General features: G+C 42.1%; 1 protein-coding gene across 1 annotated transcript in view; it reads right to left on the bottom strand.

Moving 5' to 3' along the window:
• The window catches only part of CLVS2 (clavesin 2), a 70098-nt gene extending 57079 nt beyond the window's left edge, over positions 1 to 13019 (bottom strand). Inside the window, exon 1 of the mRNA XM_030556220.1 lies at positions 11005 to 13019. Within this exon, the coding sequence (XP_030412080.1) occupies positions 11005 to 11393 (389 nt within the window). The 5' untranslated portion in view covers positions 11394 to 13019. The remainder of the gene's footprint in view (positions 1 to 11004) is intronic.
• Between the last annotated feature and the right edge of the window lie 415 nt (positions 13020 to 13434).

The raw sequence follows: 13434 nt of genomic DNA, 5'->3' as shown, positions 1-13434 counted from the left end.
TACCACTGCTTTGGAACATCTCTGGTTAAAGGCAATGTCAGTCTACTAAGATTTAATTAATTGCCTTCTGAGTACTTTTTACCCCCTAGCAAGGCAGTTTCCATACTTAATTTAGAATCTGATGATCATTTTCATCTGCTACATTCCACATTAAATTTTAGTACAGAGAGATTGCATAATGTGTGCATGCTGCATCTAAAAATAGAAATAGTACATAATGGTGTATTTTAAACACACATAAAGATTCCTATATAAATAAAGCAGCAAAGAATCCTGTGGCATCTTATAGACTAACAGACATTTTGGAGCATGAGCTTTCGTGGGTGAATACCCACTTCGTCAGATGCATGTAGTGGAAATTTCCAGGGGCAGGTATATATATGCAAGCAAGCTAGAGATAATGAGGTTAACCTCACATATATACCTGCCCCTGGAAATTTCCACTACATTCATCTGACAAAGTGGGTATTCACCCATGAAAGCTCATGCTCCAAAACATCTGTTAGTCTATAAGGTGCCACAGGATTCTTTGCTGCTTTTACAGATCCAGACTAACACGGCTACCCCTCTGATACTATATAAATAAACATGCAATAGAAATTATAATTCCATGCTGGTCTCACTACCTAAATTTGGCCATAGCCTAGTATAGCCTATAAAAGCTGTGGATTTTCCAGAGTAGGTTGCTAAGAGGTTCTTCCTTATTCCAAGGAGGTTCTTCCCTTGTAATTATTCTGCCAGCTGAACACTACTGGTACAGGCCCCAAGTCTGCAAAGAGATCTGCTTGCAAACCAAAAAACAAACTGGGGAAAATGGTAAGCATGTTTCATGAAAAAAATTGAAAGAAATTAAACATTTTTCATTTCATTCAATAATTTTCATGATTTTTTTTAATTTTAAAAAAATTCATTTTGAAATCTTTCACACTGATTTGTCAAGATAAATCCCATTCTCTATTATATGTTAAAACTTTCCTCCTTTTTGCCCTGCTCGTAAAAAGTGGGCATGGTAGTAAGAGAAAGTTGGGGGAAAAGCCAATTTCTCTCTCTCTCTCACTTTGTTACCTTCTCCTTCTTTACTTACAATGAAAACTTTAAAAAGGGGAAAGGTGGAATTGCCTTATAATTTCCAAATGAAAGATAGCAAAAGGATGAAATCTTTCAATTTTTGTCAAAAATTTTCTTTATTTTTATTTAAAGTTTCCATAAAGTGAAATTTTCCATGGAAAAAAAGTCAGTCTTTGAAATTCTATTTTTGATGCAAAATGGTCAAAACCATTTTGACCAGCTGTACACAAACTGTTACACCCCTATGTGTCCTATTGGAGTCAGCAGGGCTGTGCGTGACCATAGGAGCTGACTACAGCAGATCCCTTTGCACGACTGCTTTCGGCATTCCACAGCCACTCATAACTGGCCACTTTCCAGAAGCAGTGTGATAGACTCCAACCAGCCTAACTGTCATATATGACATCCAGTCAAAGAGGAAACATTTAAAAATTAAAAAAGGAACTTGAGCTGTCAGCTCTATCCCAAAGCTCAACTGGAGGGAAAAAAGACTCATCAGCTCAAAGAGGTCTCTCCCACGTAAAGTGTGTGTACAGGAAATTCTGTGAGCATTCTTCAGATCCAGTATAAACCACAGAGGAGACCAAGCACCAAGTTTTTACCACGATGTCATCAAATCCTGTGTTTCAGATAGACAGACAGATAGAAATATATATGCATATGTTAATCTGAGACATCATGAATCCTCCTATGTAGTCCTCTCCTAACCCCACCACTGGAAGAGAGTGCAGGACACACAGTGGTCTTGAAAACACCCAGTACAGTCTATATTGCACTGTTGGTAACACGAGCATTAAAAAACACACCCACTTTTTTTCTACTGTAAAAGCAGCTGCAGCTGTCTTGTTTGGGAGCATGTGAGCTCCATTACTTTGACAGAGTGCCCTGCACTCTTTTCCAGTGGTGGGAAATGGAAGAGACACAAGCATACTCTTCCACAGGCACACTAACTTGTATTAGAGATGATGAGAAAAGTCAAAATTTTGATGAAAGAGAGAAAATAGTCCATAAAAATGTTCACCAAAAACATTATCTGACTAGCTGTAGTACATAAGGTATTTAAAGATGGCTAAGGCCTCTCTCTCCTCCACTGGGGCCATGTATTGGGATTATGCCATCCTTAAAATGGTAGGCATCCCTTTGGTTTACAGAATCCCACCTGAATGTGGGGAGCTCATTTACATTAAACACCAAGATGCTGCCCAAGTCCCCAGTGGGCGGAGCTGGGTTTGCAGAGATCTTTTGTTTTCATTTGAGGGGACAGGCAACATTTCTTCTGAATACATTAATCCATTACAAAGCAAGTCTGTCGGAGATCCAGAATGCCACATATATATTGTCTGCTGGATCAGACCCTTAAGCTATCATAACGTAGAGAGTGAAATCCTGACCCTGCTGAAGTCAATGACAAAATTCCCATTGACTTTAATGGAGCCAGGATTTCACCCATAGTGTTGAAGGAGTTGTGATTCTACAGGGCTAGATTCTGAAACCCTTACTCACATTCTATAGTACCTTTGAGAAAATGTTGAGGCTACCCAGAAATCTAAACCCAACATGATAAGAGGAAATCTTAGGTGTTGCAAATTGCAAGTTGTGTATTAAAGTCAAAGCAGAAAATGAAATACGAATAAAGGAGCTATATTACAGTTGTTACATAGCACAGAGTTACTTGCATAAAGACTCATCTCTTGTCCACTCTACCTAATATGTGAGACCTATATAAACTGAAGTCCCTTCACAGGCTTGCGACAGTCTTGTCCTGCTATACAATCAACTATAACACATGCCTCCATTCTCATCTGAACTTTAAGTCTGTGAGAGTATAGTTGGTAGAAAATTACTTGCCACTGAGACATGCAATTTAAAAAAAAAAAAAAAACTGGCTACCAGGCTAATCTATAATCATGCAGTTACATACTCAGCAGGCCAACAAACTAATCCAAGTCCCATGCAACAACATTCTGCCTTTACATATTTCCTAGTGTTGTGGAACATTTTCCAGGGATTTACTAGGAAATGTAACAGAAGGTAGAGCTGGATAACTATTTTGTTGTTGTTAGTCAAATCACTGAATGAATAACTTATTTTTTTAATTGTTTTCAGTTTTCAACCTCCTCAATAGCTAGTCAAATACTTCTTATTCCATAAATTCTTCAATCCATAATGGCAATATTTGTTGAATAATTAACCTGGGCAGCACTAGTAGATGTATTATGGAGTAACCATTAGTAGCTGCATAGTTAAGATTGCAACATAGTTTCTGTTTAAAAAAAGAATTTTGAATCCTCTCTAAATTTGAACAGCTTGAAAACTGTTATGCCAGTTCAGGGGCCGGGGCAGAGTTTGTGGTGCACCTCTGAGGCCATTCAATCAAGCAGTTCCTGCGATAGAGGCCTTCAAAATGACCTGTTTAAGTATTGCTAACCTAAAATGTGTTTCTCATGGGATTACATTTCGTTTGACCTTCTCTCTCTCCAATTTCATTTACCCTCTTTTTAGCCTCTCTCCTTATTCCAATCTTTCTTCAGTCTCCTCTTTTCATTGCAGATTGATAAATACACACACAAACGTTCATTCCTTATAGCCCCACCCCATTCCTGTTTTATGTTTTTCTCTTATTGTGTCTTTTTCCTGACCCCTCCTGTTCTTTCTTGATTCTCTCTTCTTTCTCCCTTCCCTCCCTACTGCTTGCCTACTCTCTCCTTTTCTTGTCATTTCCCAATCAATGTTTCCTCCTACCCAGATCCTAGGAAAAAAACCCTGACTTTGGTGCCCCACTGGTCAAGCATTGTTCAAAAACAGGTGCACTAGTCTAAATTGATTAAGCTCTATTTATATAAAAATTTGACATCAAAAGTGTTACATAAAGAGATGCAAAAGGAAAGCTAACTAATGGGAATTTTGAGTCTTGGCTTATATTTTAGTGTTCTGCAGACACCCAATTTTACAATTTTTTTATATACAATTTATTTGATTTCCTTGGATTTATAAAAGCCTCACTAGGTGCCCATCCTGCCCCCTGGGTTGTACTGCTGAGATCCATGTGTAGTGTTCGGATAACTTTCAGTTTAACTAGAGAAATGTCACAAAGCAAACATGAAAAGTAGCATTAACCGCAAGCACTAGCACAACATATAACCAGAATGAGATGAGATTTGTTGCAGTTGCTGATTTTTAACTACTGCCATTGTACAGTGTGAAAGGAAGAAGCCATCATTTTATTCCATCTATCTGCATAAGTTACAGCCATTGGCCAGCTCAGTGTGTGTGCTAAGTAGCATGTGCCCATTCTTCACAGCAAGACCCAAAGACTCCAGCAGTTTAAGTCATTTTGACCTCCAGGACTTTGAACTTTTAGGGTGTTAGTTTACTGAGGGGACACTGGGTGCTTTATTTTCCTCTAATCTCAGTTTTCAAACGATTGCTACAGTGGTTTAAGGTGAGCAAAGTGGATTGTGTCTGATTTGCCATAATGTAGAGCTGACCTGCACCCCACTGCTGGAGAAATAAATCCTGTTTTATTAGTGGCTGGCTTCAGTCACACTTTTTCATATAGCCTCTCACACGACATATTGTAGCTAGTTATGTGTAACTAATTCTTTTATATATTCTAGAATTTACTATGAACTGTATTTAATGCCTCCTATTTATACAACCATGATTTTATACAACTGTTTATACAATATTTTTAGTCTAGAAAAACATATCAGTAACAAAGCTGGAAACAGGTGATCATGTACTGAATGAATACTGTGGGCCAGGTTCACAAAAAGCATCACAATGTCCAATTTCTAGGCACCTAGGAAATCATTGGGATACACAAGGCCAGAGTTAGGTACCCAGGCTTACTATACAATGAATGGGGAGAGACAGGTGCCTAAGAATGTGATTCAAAATAGCCAGCAAGCTAGGCAGCTCCTTGCCTAAACTAGTCAATGGGAGATGCTGAGGAAAGAAGTGTGTCCTAAGCCCCACCCCTTCACAGAAGTCAGCACCTAAATTTAGGCTGGAAGGAAGGCTCTCTTAGCTTGGGATTCTCAGCTGTGAATCCTTGCTTAGAATTAGGTGCATATGGCATTTTTTTGCAAGAAGCCGGGGATGAGGACATGGGATGGAGAGGAGGAGGAAGAGGAGCAAGCATCGTATGCCCTGGCTTCATCCTCATACAACAACTGAAGCTAGATAGAAGACCGCTAGATCACTGGTGGCAGAAGTCTCCTGCCAAATCAAATCAGCTATGACAGATGTTTTTAACATCTCATGCCACAGTTATGTTGGAAGCAAAGTAGAGTTCCTTTGCCTTTACCAAGCATCTGTTAAATCTTGCATTGGCTAATTCCCATTTGTTTTGAATAGTAGACAGTCATATTAGTTCTACGGCTGACATGAGTCCCTACCATTATGAGGAAATTTTGTGGGGGTTCAGTCTGCTTCTGTGGATGCAAAGTGGTAGCTGGGTCTCCGCCTGAGTTTAGGTCAGTGTAGCTTCCTAAGACACTAGAAGTATCTTAGCTGGTGAAGGCTTCTGTTAAAGAAGCTGTTGTACAGTCACTGCTCAAAAAAAAAAATTACTTCATTCTGGCAGTCTCTAGCATCCAGAATCTAATCTACCATTCTTGGTTAGCATTTTTAGAAGGTTTTGGCAAGACAACGCAACTACAAGAGATGCCTCAGATCTCCTTGACTCTTGACAATCCAGGTACAGGTGTGGGTACTGACAAAAGAGGAGAGCTCATAAAAATCAGCTAAAGATAAAAATCTTTTGGTCTATGTCTATTGTGTTAGCACCCACAAGCCTCAATCAGGATAAAAAAGCCTATTGTGTTAGATATTGTACAAAACATAGGGAAGTATAGCATTTGCCCAAAGATCTTACAGTTTTGATCTTTTGGATTTGCCATTAATAACTGAAGTAACAAATTTCTATTATAGTGTTTTCATTAATTATAATTCATATTTGAAAGAATATTATTTCACACAGAGTGACCTTAATATCCAAGTAGTGTTACTATTTATTGGTATACAAATATATCATTATTTTTACATTTTGTTCAATTAATGGCTTGAAAAATCCACTCTCCAACTCATCTGTAGTGACTAGGTAGTTGCAAAGTTGGATGAGCCATTAGTGTTTGCAAAATTTAAGCTATCATTTAAAAAAAGTTTCTAACCCCTATAGTTGTGAAATCAACCTTTTGAATGTGAAACAGAGCAGTGTCTTGTTCCTAAGTCTGCAACAGACAGCTCTGGTGCCTTTGACTCTGCTTATAGATTCCCCATGCAACAGCAGAATAAAATTATCAAGTCTGGTCAATTTCACTGCTGATATTCAGAAACCTGCAGACAGCTATGAAACTGACAGGAACCATGCCAATTTTATTCTGCCCTTCTTGGGAAAGCTCTGGGTGGTAGTTGAAGCAAACATTAGTGATAGTTATCTGGGAAGATATCCCACCAAACCCGAAGAGGGTAGGGGAGGTGGAGGATCCAAAAAATAAAATAAATAAGCCCTCACCCATTTCAATAGCCAGAAAATTGATTGGAAGGGATAAGGTAATAGAGATTCTTGTCCCCAACAGTCAAAAGGCTATGTATGGGTGGGGGGAGGGAGAGCGGAAGAGAATCTCCCTTCCAGCAACCAGTTGGAGGCATAAGAAAGATAAATTATACACCTACTATCCAAATGTAGTCATATACCTCCAAAGCAAAGTTAATATGAAAGATTGAGCCCTCATGTACGATCCAGGCACAGCCTCTGGTAGGACCCCCATCACTTTTTCCCTACTCATCTGCTGAGAGAGGTGTTGGACTGCTCACTGAGACATTTCCCTTAGCCCTTGTATGAGAACCTCCTCCATCTTTTATACGCTTCTGGTTTAGTCTTTCAGACTGCAGGGCATCTGGTACAGTTTTCATGCCCTGCTTTAATTTAGTGACTGTAATGTCTTGGTTGGCACATGGGCTTGTTTTTTCATAGGAATTTTTTGTTTCGTCCTTTTCCCATTTCTAAGTCCTTTGATGGTCTGATGGTAATTAGAACTATATAAATGATAGACTGTTGATGCTACATAAATCATCTGTTCTGTAGCTGTTATTCATTTAAAAAAAAGCAATTGTCACTTTTTAGTTGGAATTGTTAATATGTTGGCTATAATAAATTGTATACCTATGATTAATTATATTTATTGGCTTGCAGCGCACTGTTAACTTGCTCAAGAAAGTATTCAGAGAATTCACTGACTGAACAGAAGCTTTTGAAGAGTTTTGTTATAAGTAAAAAGCACATTGGTTTGTGTACTTTAAAGCAGTAAAGGCTTAATCAATATGAGTGATGGGTGCACAGCACCCGTCACTATCAGGCATTAACTGAATATCAGGTCAGCTGCATTCGTGGGGAGGCAGTGTGGTCCCTTGGATGGGGTACTCACCTCGGAGTCAGGAGCTCTAAGTTTTATTCCCAGATCTGCCACTGACTTGCTTGACTTGTGTGACCTTCAGCAAGTCAATTTCCCTTTCTGTACCTTTATTCTCCTCCCTTTGTCTGTGTTGTCCCTGTGGACAAATAACTCTCTCTTTGAGGCAAGGACAGTGGAATTCCCATCTCAGTTTGGGTACCTAGGTATTTGGGGTACCTCAGTCACACTACAATTGTAATATAAATAATAATGTGTTCAGTTAAACTTCCATAAAATTGTAATTATGTTTTGTCTTTTTAATATTCTCCCAGCTGATCTCATCTAATTTAAATCAAATAAGAACACATCTCACTATTAATACAGGTGAATGAAGCCCACTCTTGCAACATTTAAAACATGTGATTAACATGTGCTATTTTTTGTACTTTGACTAAGACCTAGTGCTCTGCATACTTCCACATAAGACTTATTTTACCAACAAAGAAGAAAATTGATCATACTTGAGACAGGCCAGACTGGATTTGTGAGAGAATTTCATCATAGCAGAAGGACAATTTTAACAAGATGTCTAACTTGTCACATCCTTGCAGTTATTCCTGCATTTTGATCTCTCTTTTAGGACATTACCAGCTTATTTATTTAAGAAAAGGCTTGAGTTTGTCTTTACAGGGTAAGGCAGTATAATGATGTAATTTTTTTTTTAATGGCAATGCCAAATCCTGCCACCCTTGCACACATCAATAGTACTTCCTCTCTTGGGTAACCTTAGTGATTTTAATGAGATTACTCACATGAGTATAGTTTGCAGGAGTGGGTCGTAACTAGTTCACACCTAACGGATCCATAATTAGATCTGTATTGAAAGTTAAACAATGTTTAAACTGCCTGTAATTTGAAGGCTATAGGTGAGCCCCCAACCCCTCATTAACAGAAGGAAATTACGTACAGCATTCCCAGTGATGCAACCAATGTTTTCTCCACAGAACATGTTGCCTATTGCTCACATACCCGGCCTTGATAATAATACCCAGCACTTGTATGAGCTCACTAAGCCATCTTCACTCCTGTCATAAAATATGCAAGCCAAAAACTGCCAGAGAGAGCAGAAAAAAAATTCTCTCTGGTTCCCTTTTAAAACCAAACTGTTTCTCTCTGCTAAAAAGCCCCTAGCAGAGAAAAGAAAAATATAATATTCCTACTGGCTTCTGGATTCTATCTTTCCCATAAACGCTGCCACCATGTCATAACCTAGTCCCAGATTTGGACCTTAGCGTCCAAAATATGGGGGTTAGCATGAAAAACCTCCAAGCTTAGTTACCAGCTTGGACCTGGTATTGCTGCCACCACCCAAAAAATTAGAGTGTTTTGGGGCACTCTGGTCCCCCCGAAACCCTTCCCTGGGGACCCCAAGACCCAAACCCTTGAGTCTCACAACAAAGGGAAATAAAACTTTTCCCTTCCCCCCTCCAGGTGCTCCTGAGAGATACACAGAAGCAACCTCCGTGAATCTAAGCAGAGGGAGTTCACCCTCTGTAATTTCAGTTCTGGAAACAAAAGCACTTTCCTCTTCACCCAGAGGGAATGCAAAATCAGGCTAGTAAATCTAACACACACAGACCTCCCCCTGACTTCTTTCTCCCACCAATTCCCTGGTGAGCTGCAGACCCAATTCCCTGAAGTTCCCCACTAACGAAAAACTCCAACAGGTCTTAAAAGAAAGCTTTATAGAAAAAGAAAGAAAAATACATACAAATGGTCTCTCTGTATTAAGGTGACAGATACAGGGTCAATTGCTTAAAAGAAATATGAATAAACAGCCTTATTCAAAAAGAATACAATTCAAAGCACTTCAGCAATTATAGACATGTAAATACAAAAGAACATATAAATCCCTATCTGATCTTTGGTACTCACAACTGGGAAACAGAAGATTAGAAAGCAGGAAATAGAAAAACTTCTCATCCGAGAGAGCATACAGGCAGAAGACAAAGAACTCAGACACAAACTTCCCTCCACCCAGAGTTGAAAAAAATCCTGTTTCCTGATTGGTCCTCTGGTCAGATGGTTCAGATTACTTCTTTCCAGGTGAAAGAGACATTAACCCTTAGCTATCTGTTTATGACAACTCCAGAACGGACGACATTCAGCTTTAGGGCCCTTGTAACCTCAATCAGTTTTGAAATCTTGCTGCAAAAAAAAAAAAAGGTGTATAAAGACCCCTCCCGCCGCACTGATAATTTCACCAAGGAGACTGTCACCTGTGATGCAGAGTAGGAGAGGTGACGGGAAGAGGTGTTTAACATCAATCTGACACATGCATAATTAGATGGCTAGTAACTAATCTTGCCTTCTCTGGCTGAAGAAAAGTACTCAGAGCCTGAACTTCATGTGCACCCAGACTTTCCAGTTCCTCTTCAGAAATGGGAATCAGCCCTGAGTTGGAAGAGCATTGTGGGTATTACTGATATGCAAATGAGCACTACCAAGCTGCCCTCTCTTTCATTGCTTGAGATGTATTGTGTGCTTAAGCAAAATGAGCTGAGACAAGATGTAATAAATATTTGTCAGGTCAGTTGGACAAATTATCTGTTTTGCCTCTTTTAAATGCAACTTCAGGGAAGAGGCAGAGGAATGTAAATCAAGGAGTGTGCCCTTTGCCCAATCCATCAATAAGGGAAAAGGGAGTCTCTATTCCCCCACCCTGAATATACAGAGCAATGGACAGAGCTTTCCCAAGAAGGGCAGAATAAAATTGGCAGTCCAGTCCCACTGTGTATAAAGCAGGGTGTGTCCTTTTGCCTTCTCCATCATCCTGTAACCTACTGGATTTCATCAGTGGTGGGGGGAAGGTTCAATCATAGAGTTTAAGGCCAGAAGGGACCACCAGATCATCTCAGCCTTCTGTATATCATAGGCCACCAACAACACCCAGCATCTACATACTAAATTCAACAACTGAAATCAGACCAAAAGTTTTACAGCCCAAAGGAGACAAGACAGTTCTGTGCCACAGGAAGGACTTAGGTGCACCAGTGCCCAAGCCCCTGCAATGGTAGGGAAATGATTAAGAAAGATACACCCAGATGATCCTGGCAAATAATCTGCACCCACATACTGCAGAAGAAGGTGAAAGCCCGCCAACGTCACTACTAATCTGACCTGAGGGGAAATTCCTTCCAGATTCCACATATGGTGATCAGTTAGACCCTGAGCACATGGGCCACCTCACTGCCCTGGTCCGCCCTGTCCAAAGTCTCATCTCTAGCTGTGGCCACTCCTGATGCTTCAGAGGAAGGTGATACCACCACCACCACCACCACCACCCCAAAAAAACCCAGAATACACTGGGAGGAAGAGTCCCTTCCTGACCCGGACAGGTGGCCGACAAACTCTGAAGCATGAGCATTTAGGACCATAAGACATGCAATCCAATAGTGGTGGGTGGGTTAATGAGTGAGTGGGTGGGTCTCAGCGAGATGGGAAGGGGCATGTATTAGAGTCTGGACTCAGTATTTACCTGCTCTGGTCCCAGTTGGCAGCGAACAGGACCAAGATCTTCCTTCCATAGTGGTCAAGGTTGGCCAGCCCGCCAGGGAAACCATCCTTCAGCGCCTGCTTGATGCCGGGGTCAGTGGCCTTGAAGCTCTTGAACATGTCCAGGTTCTGCTGCCGGTACTCAAAGTACTGGGCCAGCAGACGAAATGCCTCAAAGTGCTGAAATTTCCTGGCTCTCAAGAAACGCAGAATGAAGGCATCATCTGTGCGGAGAAAGCCAATGTCCGGGCGAGTGATCACCATGTCCCGCACCTCTTGGATGTCCTGGTGCAGTGTATCCGGGTTCTCATTCAGCTCCAGCCGGGCTTTCTCCAGCGTCTCTGGGGACAGACCTGCCTGCAAATGAGTCATAATGCTGCTCCCTCCTCTGTCGCTGCTAACTGTGCTCCTCTCCCTTACTGTATGCACCCCCACACAACCCCAAAAAGCCTGATGCAGTTGTTCCTCACCCTTAGAGCATGTACCCCTTCCCCAAATCTCCCCACGACCTGCTGCTCCTCTTCCTTGTAGAATATATCCCCTATCCCCAGCACCCTGCTGCTCCTGTCCCTTACGATACCCGTCTTCTACCCCCCAAATAACCTTTCCCCCAGAACCCCAATAGCCTGATGCTGCAGTCACTATAGAGAGAAAAGCCAGTATAACAACAACAACAACAACACGCCACAAACGAACACCCTATTGCTGCAAGTCACTATGGAAAGAAGCCCAGCAACAGCTAGTAATAATAATGAATAAAGTGGATCCCCAGCAGAGTTTCCAGGGAAGGGGGAGGGTTCTTTCCCCCAGAAGACCCAAGTTTTCCCCCTTGGTTAAGTAGGCATTTTATCAGGGTAATGAAAAGCTGTCGCTGTAGTGGTTTTTTAAGAGCCACATGATCACCGAGAGCGAGTCCAAAAGCAGGACGAAGGAACTACCTTTGGATTTGGGAGGAGGTTTGTATCCCTCCCCCATGCAAACAGTGATCTCACCCCTGATGCTGCAGTCACTAGAGGAAGAATAATAAATAAATAAATAAATAAATGTGGTTCCTCAAACTGAGAGTTCCCGGTAGAGGTTGCTTTCCAAAAGAAGGACCATTTACTTAAGACCAACGTTTGCCACGGTTAAGAGGCATATTTCTTTGATTGAAAAAGAAAGGAAAGGAAAAAGCTACATGTCGTTCTCTTGCTGTTATATATTTAAAGATCCTCTTGAGCACAGACAAGGCCTCCAGAAGACAAACCAGCCTGCGGCTTGGGGTGGGTTTTTTCCTTCTCCCCACCTACATTCACAGTGATCTCAGATGGTACCAGCAGGATCTGGTGCTGGTTGTTGTATTTTCCCCACCGCCCTCTATTTTTTTTTTTTTATCTCAGCCAGGTCTTCCCACACACTGCACTCCGCCTTGGAAGGACTGGTCTCCAGCCCATCTTCCTCCGTCTCCCGGACAGCTGAATTCAATCGCTTTGCAAAACGCACAGTACTTAGCAGCAAAAAGAAAGGGCTGGAAAGACAGCTCGCAAGGCAAAGAAAAACCTAGGCAATGCGGCACCTCCCGGCATCCATCAGCAACAGGAGCTCCTCTTGGTGGCGAGCCCGGAGCTAGGCAGCTGGGAGAAGAGGCAGAGTGGCCAAGCCCGGAGCCCAGGACGTGCCCAGGGGAAGCAGCGGGCTCATATTCCCCGAGGCGCGTGCTGTCTGCAGCCCTGCTGGTGTCTGGCCGGGGCGCTGCTGCTGCTCTCCTTGCAGAGAGCGCTGGCTCCGCGCCGCCGCCTTTGTGTTGTTCTGGAGCAAGTCGGTGGCTGTGGCTGTGGCTCTGCCTTGTATTCAGTGCGCGGCTGCTGGCAGGTTTGCGTCAATCAGGGCTCTCTAGGCGGCTGCCGCCGGTGACTCCAGCTCAGATCAGCCCCTCTCTCACTCACGTTGTTGTTACCCAGCACAGCCCTTTCCCCTGCTTTCTGTCCGCAGGATAAAGACAAAAACCCACAGAGCAGCCTCTAGATCGCTCCAGCCCTTCCCCCCAGTCCCACCCTACACCTGCTTCCCTACCCCTCCTTGGACCACCAGCCGGCCTCTTGCAATTGAATATTTATATTCCGGCAGCTGAGAAACGCCCCCTGCCCTCCCTTTCCCCCAAACCATCTATTCCTTCCCACCCTTTTGTGTGCAAAGAGCCAAACTGCAGTGGAATTAGTAGCTATTGTTGATTTCGATTCATATTGACGCTCATTAGTGTCTAGTTCCTACAGGAACCATCCCTCTTCTAAATGCATTCGAGATACTTACAAAAAATAAAACACGTCGGCAGTTTTGGATTATTAAAAACGACATTGTTGCAGGAAAGTTTAGAAGAGAAATCCAGGAGAACATGTTTGGCAGTGTGCATGGGATGGGAAAAGGGGGCTCAGCT

This window comes from Gopherus evgoodei, chromosome 3 (assembly GCF_007399415.2).
Source record: "Gopherus evgoodei ecotype Sinaloan lineage chromosome 3, rGopEvg1_v1.p, whole genome shotgun sequence".
NCBI classification, from domain to species: domain Eukaryota; kingdom Metazoa; phylum Chordata; order Testudines; family Testudinidae; genus Gopherus; species Gopherus evgoodei.
This window is presented reverse-complemented; position numbering and strand designations above follow the sequence as displayed.